The sequence below is a fragment of the Perognathus longimembris genome, chromosome 17, assembly GCF_023159225.1.
Source record: "Perognathus longimembris pacificus isolate PPM17 chromosome 17, ASM2315922v1, whole genome shotgun sequence".
In the NCBI taxonomy this organism is placed as follows: Eukaryota; Metazoa; Chordata; class Mammalia; order Rodentia; family Heteromyidae; genus Perognathus; species Perognathus longimembris.
Window position 1 is genome coordinate 47,275,026 of NC_063177.1, and position 9,610 is coordinate 47,284,635.

The following is a 9,610-nucleotide window of genomic DNA, read 5'->3' on the forward strand; positions in this document are numbered from 1 at the left end:
ACCATAGCCCAGTTTTTAATTTTCTGTTTCCTTGTTAAGACCTACATAAGTCCACCTTAAAATCCAGTCCCTCAATCAACCTCCAAACCCATGAGAAGGCCTGTGCCCCTCACCGGCAATTAACAGTCCTGGTCTGTTGAAAATCGAGTCTACTCTATTCCTTTTCCATTCTCCTCCATTTTCCTAACAACACCTATAATCCTAACTACTCAGGAGGCTGAGAGCTGAGGATCAAGATTTGAAGCCAGCCTGGGCAGAAACATCCATAAGACTCCTATTTCTAATCAACCACCAAAAAAGCTGGAAGTAGAGCTTCCACTCAATTGGTTAAAAAAAAAAAAAAAAAGTTCAGGGCCACTGCCCAGACCTCTGAGTTCAAGCCCCAGGACTGGCGCACACACACACACACACACACACACACACACACACACACACACACACACAGATAAGCAGGCAAAGCTTTTGTGTGCAATGTTACATGGACAGACTGCCTGGGGAGAAGCCTGATGGAGCACAAATCTAGGCACGAGCATTTCCAGGTGCTTCAGTGTGAGTCTTTGAAACAATTCAGGTTTCTGATCTGTGATGAGCCAAGGTCCCAGCTGGTCATCAGTAGTTCACAGATCTTTTACAGAGGCTGAGAAAAATACAACCAGTAATTAAAGTCATGTTTTCCATTATTAACAACAACAAACAAAACCACCCACAATCCAATTCCACATGTCTAGTTTCATATGAAACTTTCCACAAGAGGAGTTTATTCTGGTCAGGGAAACATCAGATTTCATTACAAAAGAAGTTGCCTTTTTAGTTCGAACTCACATGAAATAAATGTGTGGGATTGACATAGCAGGTAAACACAACCATAAGCCAGACTGTGTTTTTTGTTGTTTTTTTCCCCCCATTGGCCACCTGGAACATCTTACAAGCAGCGCTGAGCTCCAAAGCATGGAACATCTTACTCTATTCAGCCTAGCAGCTGGGCAGCTTCAAAATGGCAGGCAGCCTGGAAGGATCTGGAAAAACAGACCAGCCAAGCAACAAACAAAACTACTGGACTCCCTGGTACTGTGAGGCCAAGTACACTTCGGTTTTGATCTTCAGCTGGAGCTCACACACCCAGGCATTCTGGGCACTAGGGCCAGTTTAGGCATATCAGGAAGAGCCAAAATCCAGAGCTTTGAGTCCAGTTGGCTCTGCAATTGGCCATTGTGACAAAAAAAAGAGAGAGGAGACAGAGAAGGGAGAGAGAGAAGGAAGAGAGAAGAGAGAGAGAAGAAAGAAAGAGAAGGAAGAAAGAAAGGAGAGAAAGGGAAGAGATGGGAGAGAGATTTAAGCATCTCTTCCCAGTCAACTTCTTGTCTGACCAATAGGATTGAGGTTAATGCTGGGTGTTTCTAGTAGGCTATTGTTAGCAGTGTAGTGAATGAGATAAAGTAGGTCGGAGTGCTTTGAGGCATTTAAAGTACCACCCTTAAGTAAGAGGGTTGTGTTCTGGAGAACCTGGGAATTCCCTTCCTTTCCGGCTAGGGAAAAGGGAAGTGGAAGAAATCATGCCTGCTGGATCTGTGAGAAGGTTAGAATCCATCTATTCTATATTGATGGTTAGACACAGGGAGTTGTGTAATGGAACTCCTGGATGCGTCATCAGCCTTTATTAGAAAATGAACCCAAGGTTTAACTCTCCTGTAATGTGACTGCATTGTAAACAAACAGCATCTAAATGGGTGTAGTGAGTAGTTACCTTGGCAACCAAATCATTTACTTAAATTATATTTTCAATCATTAAAAAAAAATTCTTTAAAGTCCTCTTTGGAACTGCTCATGAAGCCTCTGGCACATTCTTTTGACTAAGTCTGAGGGTGACACATTTTTGTCTTTAGTGGGTAATCCTGATTTTCTGTAAACAGCCTGAAGTTATTTAGCTCGAAGATTGGCCAACAATTGAAATAATACTATTTTTTAAAATTAAAAATAAACGGTGACTATAAAATAGGAGCCCATCTTTCTTTCTGCTTCCAAGAGATGAATTACAAGTTAATTCCAAGAATGGCAGTATTATTGGAAAGGGTTTATTCCCTCCTGAGGTGTAAAGAGGAGAAAAATCATTTGGAAATGCATTTTATTTTTTTTAGTCACATCTTTCATTATTTATCTTTCAAGACTGCCCCTAAACTTTCAGCTTCCAGAAAGGATGCTAAAACTGATCTGGGTTTCCTGTCTTTTTAACACAGCTAGGGGTGGGGTGGGGTTTCTAAATTCTTCATTTGCATATGGCTCAACCATGCAGATGTTTCCAATGAATCAACATCTGGATCTGTTGGCAACTTAGTATCCAGAAGATTTGATTCAAATTAGTGGTCTCAATACAATCTTTAAAAGTTTCATAATATTTTCTTCACTGATGACACAATGTATCTAAAGATTAAAATATCACCAACATTACATTGTAAACTAAAGCAGTCTAGAGTAATTAGCTTCTCATATGAATAATTAAAATTGTCCCTATTATTAAAAAATAAACACAATGGTGCTTTTTTCAGTACTTTTTTTTTGGTGGGGGGATTACATGTGTTGGTCCTGGGGCTTGAACTCAGGGCTTGGGGGCTGTCCTCTTAGCTTTTTGCACAAGGTTGGTGTTCTAACCCTTTGGCTAAAGCTCTACTTCCAGCATTTTGGTGGTTAGAGATAATAGTCTCACAGATATTCCTGCCCTGACTGACTTTGAACTGTGATCCTCAAATCTTAGCTTCCTGAGTCACTAGGATTACAGGCTTAAGCCACCAGTTACTGGGTTTGAACTCAGGATCTCATGCTTGCTAGGCAGGTGCTCTATCACTGGGCCAATTTTATTCACTAAGCATTACATTCTGTGGTATGCCTTTATACCTTCAAGGTTAAATGGAACAGATCTTTTTCCTTAATTCTTTTTTTGGTCAGCTGTGGGGCTTGAACTCAGGCTCTTTGGCTCAAGGCTAGTGCTCTTGAGCCCACTACATGGGTTTTTCTCATTTAGTGTATTCCCAAAGTGGGTTGGCAATGTCTATCAGGACTTCATTTCTTTCTATGACTGAATAATTCCATCACATAGATATATCACATTTCCTTTAACCATTCATTGACTTAGAGGCCTCTGAGCTAATTTTACCTTTGGCTACTCTAACTAGTGTTGCCATGAACAAAAGTGCACACATTTTTGTTTGGACACCTGTTTTCAATGACTTGGGGGTATTTACTGGGGGACTGCTGGGTCATGTAGCAATCCTACAGTTTACTGTTTAAAAAGAAATCCTCACCCTCTCCTTAAAAAAACATAACAGCAGGGGCTGGGAATATGGTCTAGTGGTAAAGTGCTCTTCTAATATACATGAAGCCCTGGGTTTGATTCCTCAGCACCAGGTATATAGAAAAAGCCAGAAGAAGTGGTGTGGCTCAAGAGTGCTAGCCTTGAGCAAAAAGAAGCCAGGGACAGTGCTCAGACCCTGAGTCCAAGCCCCAGGACCAGAAAACAAACAAACAAAACCAACCCTTAGTTATATGAGGGAGGAGTTCTATTGTAAGATTTCCCCATGTTTATACTATATTTCAATCAATCTTACCCTTTCTATCACTCTCCCTTCTGTTCTCCCCTTCTTAAAATCATTTCAACAGCTTTCATTGAAGCTCTTTATACTGCTTTTATGCTATGCTCTATGTTAACTTCTTGAGGAACCACTGAATCTTGACACACTTTCATACTTATATACCCCCACCCCCACCCCGCTAGGCTGGCCTTAAACTCCCCATCCTCTTTTCTCAGCTTCCAGAGCACTGGGATAATACCATACCTGGCTGACTCATTTTTATGCTTATAATTTACAAGGTCATTAGTTAGAAGACATAGGGTAGCCAAACACCCAGGCTGGGCTCCAGGTGGTCTCTTTTTCAGCATCAACTGATTAGAACAATCAGGCTCTCTCTGAGCCAAGCTGTTCCAAGGCAAGACTCCACACAGGCCTTTGAACAGTTTCTCTGCTGCTTTACATGTCACAACATGAACTGGCTGGGCAGGAATAACTTCCTGCCTCCCGGGCTTCCTTGCTTTTCCTTTATGCTGCACAGACTTCAGGAAAAAGATGCTTACTAGCCTAATTTAGGAGGCTGCCCTCCTCTGCCTTTGCTGGAAAGTTCAGATGAGCACCTGGAGTCAATGTGGAACAGGGCTTTGTCCTGGGCAGAAGCTAGTCCTTTCACAGCTCAAGAACAAGGCCTGCCTAACTCTGATAAACAAGAGAGCTCTTCCATCCAGGGTAGACCTTTACCACACATTTGACCTGACAACATGGCCCAGTGATCCTGACCCTAGCAACTCACAGATGCAGGACTATGGCCCACCCCACTTTCCAGATTGTCTACTGCATGGGCCAGGCCAGTACAGCAGGAGATAATCCAACTTCAGCGATTGTTTACTGCAACCATTGTGTTGAGTCATGAGGCCTCACAGTCAGGAACCCAACCCCAGACAGTAACTGATTTACAGTACTGAGTTAGCTCTGAATTTTTAAGTTAAACTTGTCCATAAGTTTCTCACCCTGCAGGCCTCTTACCCAAACTCTGTTAACATGAGGAAGTCATTGAGCTTCTGTAGAAGCCCAAACCAAGGAGCGTGATGTTATACTGACAAACTCAGACATATGAAAGTAAATACTAAGGACAAAAGAGTGGGCAACGGTAGCTCATGCCTGCATTCCTAACTACTTAGGAGGCTGAGATCTGAGGTTGGTCATTTGAAGCCAGCCTGTGAGACTCTTACTGCCAATAAATTACTACTCAGAAAAAGCCAGAAGTGGCACTGTGGCTCAAGTGCTAGAGCACTAACCTTGAGCACAAACAGGCTCAGGGACAGCACCTAGGCCCAGAGTTCAAGCCCCAGAGCCAGCCAAAAATAAAAAGAACATTAGTTGGATGGCTGGTGGCCACATGCCTGTAATATTATCCAAGAGGCTGAGGTCTCAGGATCTCAAGTCACTTCCAAGGCAGACAGGGAATACTCCACATGGCTCAAGTGGTAGAGTGCTAGTCTTGAGGATAAAAGCTAAGTAAGGGAGAGTGTGAGGCCGTGAGTTCAAGTCCCAATACTGGAACCACCCCGCCGCCTCCCATGACAACATTGCTTTCTGAGGACTTTGCTACATAGTCACTTTGCCAACCCAGTCGTCCCTTTTCTCTTCTCCCGGCAGCCCTTCCAGGTGCCCTGGCCCAGTTCTACTGTGTTTTTTGTTTTTTTCCTTTTCTTAAATCTCTTGCTGGTCATATCGTCTGTAACTTGCCTTTTGCAAATCTAGGTCTATTTGCTTATCTGTTTCCCCGCTGGAAGAATCTACCTCACAGCGTCCGGTTTCGGGGATTTTCGCCGTGACCTCACTGCCTGGCCCCCTCGTGTGATCTCGGGGAGCACCGCCCAGGTCACAAGCAGCTCCGTCCGCGGCGGTGGCCTGGCCGGAGGGACGCGGGCCGCCTCGCCCCCCCAGTTGAACGCCAGCCCTGGGGGCCCCGACGCGGGTCACAGGCGACGACAGGGTGGGGGAGTGGAGGGGAGGAGGGTCTGGGGAGGGGGGAATCCCCGCCATCCACCCTACGGAACCTGGATGTCAAGGGTGTCACCTTAAGAAAAGGCGCCCCCGGCCTGCGGGTGAAGCCATTTCTCCAACGAATGACACCGACCCAGGGCACGTGGAGGTGACAGCCGGCGGCGGCGGGAGGATAACCTGAGAGGAAGGGCCCCACCGGGCCAGAGTCTAGGACCCGCTCCCGCCGCGCCGCGCCGCGTTCCGGCTCTGGCGGGGGCGCGCCCCTGCGCGTGACGGCGCAGCGGTTCAAAGGAAACAGAAAGCCTGGCTTCGCGGGGGCGCGTCGGGCCCGGTTCACGTGACCGCAGTGCTGCTGCTCCGCTCGGGCGCGCGCCCGGCCGCAGGCACGCGAGCCAGGGAGCGAGCGCGTGATTCGCCGGCTCCGGCCCAGTGAGGGGGCGGGGGAGAGGTGAGCGCGGCGCTCGCGGTGCGCGCGCGCGCCCCCGCGAGGCAGCGTGCGCGCCCCCGCCTCCGGGGCCACCGCCCCTCCCGGGCCCGCCCTCCCTCCCTCCCCGGCTGGCCCGGCCCGCCCTGCCCGGCCCGCCCTGCGAGTCAGTTCGTTGGTTCCCTCCCTCCCTCCCCGGGCGCGCTCGGGCCGCCGGCTGCGCTCCCCGCCCTCGAGCCGCGGAGCCGGAGCCGCCCGGCGCGGGAGGAGGCGGAGGCGGTGGAGGAGCCGCAGGGGCCCGCCGAGGCGGCGGCGGCAAGATGGCGGACTTCCTGCCGTCGCGGTCCGTGCTGTCCGTGTGCTTCCCGGGCTGCGTGCTGACGAGCGGCGAGGCCGAGCAGCAGCGCAAGTCCAAGGAGATCGACAAATGCCTGTCCCGGGAGAAGACCTACGTGAAGCGGCTCGTGAAGATCCTGCTGCTGGGCGCGGGCGAGAGCGGCAAGTCCACCTTCCTGAAGCAGATGCGGATCATCCACGGCCAGGACTTCGACCAGCGCGCGCGAGAGGAGTTCCGCCCCACCATCTACAGCAACGTGATCAAAGGTGCGGGCGGGCGGGCGCGGGGGGACCCGGGCGCCGGCACCGACCCCCGGGCGCGGGGCCGGGCACCGCCCTCCTCCGCCGGGTCCCCGGCCGACGCGCGCGGACCTCGCCCGGCCTGGAGGTGGGCCGGCGGGAAGGGGGCGCGCCCGGGCTGGAGGGAGGACGCCCCTTGGTGTGGCGGTCACCCCGCCGCCGCGGGCCTCGCCCTCCCCATCCCACGGGGAAGTGAGGCGAGCCGGGGTGCGGGTGACCTTTCCTGTCCTCCTCCCTGCTGACCGGGCCGGGCGACGGGGCAGCGGACGGCAGCCTCGCCCCCTTGCACCCCTAGTCTCTTCCCCGACTCTGGTCCTTCCCACCCCCCACCCCCACCAGCGGGTCCCCCGAATTGTCAGGTCGCCTGCGTTCCCAACTCCGGGCTTCCTTGGGCCGCTTGCTAGGCAAGGGGGTTCTGGAACCGTCTCAGTAGAGGAACCTCGCCTGAGACTCGTGTCTAGGGCGTGGGGTGACAGCCCCTCGTGTCCTTTGCGGGGAAGGGGGGGGCCAGGATACGAACTTGAGGGTGTCACATTCACGAAATAACATCGGGGAAAGAGTTGCCCCGCAGTTAATCTAAAAAAAAAGGAAAAAGAAAATTAGCCCCACTGATTTTTCGCCCCAGTGTAACAGGATGTTTGACTGTAGTCACGGTGCAATACATTTCACCCTGATTATTTGCTAAATAACCCAGGGCAGGGGAAAACGGGGCGCCACTACATGTTTTATAAAGTGAAGTGGTGCCCTGATAGAACCTTTGGCCTTGAAGTGACACAGAGCAGGCACAGGTGGAATCGGTGTGTTGGGCTGGAGAATGGGCTCAGCTCCTATGTGACATACAAGTGGTTTTAAGTTGAAAAGTATTCCCAGGTCTTCATTTCTGTGCCTTCCAGAGAATTGGTGTTTTTCGATTGTAGCATTTTAAAGAAGCAGCTACTCTGTAGGTGAAAAGCACTTTGGCCAAATGCAGGCACAGAATCCAGCACTTCAGGTGCGACCCTGTCACCTTGTTTTGTCTAGGAAAGTGCGGTAGCGTGCAGTAGTGTGCAGGTCTTCTCAAGTTGTTTTGTCTATAGGAGTTTACATCCAGGAAGTGCATAGGCCACTCTGGCTTGTCACTTTTTTCCTCCCAGGGTTTGGGGAAAGGAAACTGCCTAAAGAGGGAGGCACTGTGACGATGAGCCAGTCCGGGAGCGCACACGCATCACTCCTAGCTCTTAGCCCTTGTACCCCTGCAGTTAAACTGTAAAAGTTCTATTTAGCCTGCCTTCATGTTTAGCACAAAACTAATTAAGGTCTCTTTGATGGCCTCAGATTGTACCTTGCCGGGCCTTAATTGAAGGTACCTTTGTTATCCCCGTGCAGTTGAACTGAAGGAATTATGTTAATGAATAGTCAACCTAACTGTGAGCCAGTAAGCACCTGGTTCTTAATGTGCTCTGTGTCCTAAGTGTGACCTTGGAGCATCGAAGTGAGGTGTGCTCAGTTATTGGGCATTCATTTTTCTCAGTTGGCATGATCAGAAAATTGACAGCAGGCCAGTTTTATCTAAACAAGTCACTTCCTAGTAGAGTGCTAAGATGGATCAAAGGTAGCAGTTGAGTGATAGAAATACTGAGTTTGAACTAACCTCTGTTACACTGAAAGCTTTGTTTTTATATATTTTTTTCTAGTTGGGTCTTCCCTCCCTTTTAGGGAAATCTAAAGCTGGCCTACAGCTTTAGAAGGTTGGGCTGGGAGAACCCTTTGAGTTTTGATGTGTTGCTAGAAAGACTTGTTGGGATCAAGATTCTGAGGGGCCAAATTGAACATGGCTATAACATGTGCTGCTGAGTGTTCCACAAGTAAATGTCTTTCAGACAAGTGTGGCCTGTGTTGAAGCTCTTGTATTCAGTGACAGTTCTGGACTTTGGGCTCTGCAGCATAATCTCTTCCTTCTTGAGTTTGGTTTGACCACTTTTACCCCAGAAACTATTTTATAAATTGCAGCATGTTAAAGTCCTTCAGAAGAGCATTGAATTAATAGTGTTTGCTTTTTAAGGCTCTAATTTTAAGATGGTAGACATTTTTTTTTTTTTTTTGCCATTCCTGGGGCTTGAACTCAGGGCCTGAGCACTGTCCCTGGCTTCCTTTTGCCCAAGGCTAACACAACCACTTGAGCCACAGCACCATTTACGGCTTTTTCTCTTTATGTGGTGCTGAGGAATCAAACCCAGGGCTTCATGTATGCTAGGCAAGCACTCTACCACTAAACCACATTCCCAGCCCTGGTAAACAGCTTTTTAAAAATTATCTTTATGTAGTTGTACAAAGGAGTTTCAATTCACTATGTCACCTGTAAGTATGATAACCTTTTTTTTTTTTACCCTTAGAAGATATGGGTTGTTTTGAAGAGGTGGGCTGGACTACTTAAAATTTTAATAAAAATATTACTGGAATAAAAGCTTATTCTAAGCTAGGCATTGGTGGCTCTTGCCTATAATCCTAGCTACTAAGGTGGCTGAGAACTGAGGACTGCCATTCAAAGCCAGACTGTGTGGGAAAGTCCATGAGACTTTTATGTCCAATAAACTTCCAAAAAGTCAGAAGTGGAGCTGTGGTTCAAGTGGTAGAGTACTAGCCTTGAACTTTTTTTAAAAGCTCAGGCCCTGAGTTCAAGCCCCGGGACAGACAGACAGACAGACACACACACACACTCATTCTAACATTCTAGAATGTATCTAACAATTACACTTTCTTCTTTTTAAACAAAGGTATGAGGGTGCTGGTAGATGCCCGAGAGAAACTTCATATTCCTTGGGGAGATACTGAAAACCAGCTCCATGGAGACAAGCTGATGGCGTTTGACACTCGGGCCCCCATGGCTGCCCAGGGACTGGTGGAAACGCGAGTGTTTTTGCAGTATCTTCCTGCTATAAGAGCCTTGTGGGCAGACAGTGGCATACAGAATGCCTACGACCGGCGTCGTGAATTCCAGCTG

At 48.8% G+C, this 9,610-nt stretch overlaps 1 protein-coding gene across 1 annotated transcript in view; it reads left to right on the forward strand.

Moving 5' to 3' along the window:
* The first annotated feature begins 6,178 nt into the window (after window positions 1–6,178).
* The window catches only part of Gna13 (G protein subunit alpha 13), a 47,320-nt gene continuing 43,888 nt past the window's right edge, over window positions 6,179–9,610 (forward strand). Inside the window, exons 1-2 of the mRNA XM_048365196.1 lie at window positions 6,179–6,597; window positions 9,384–9,610. Coding sequence (XP_048221153.1) covers window positions 6,315–6,597; window positions 9,384–9,610 — 510 coding nt within the window. The 5' untranslated portion in view covers window positions 6,179–6,314. The remainder of the gene's footprint in view (window positions 6,598–9,383) is intronic.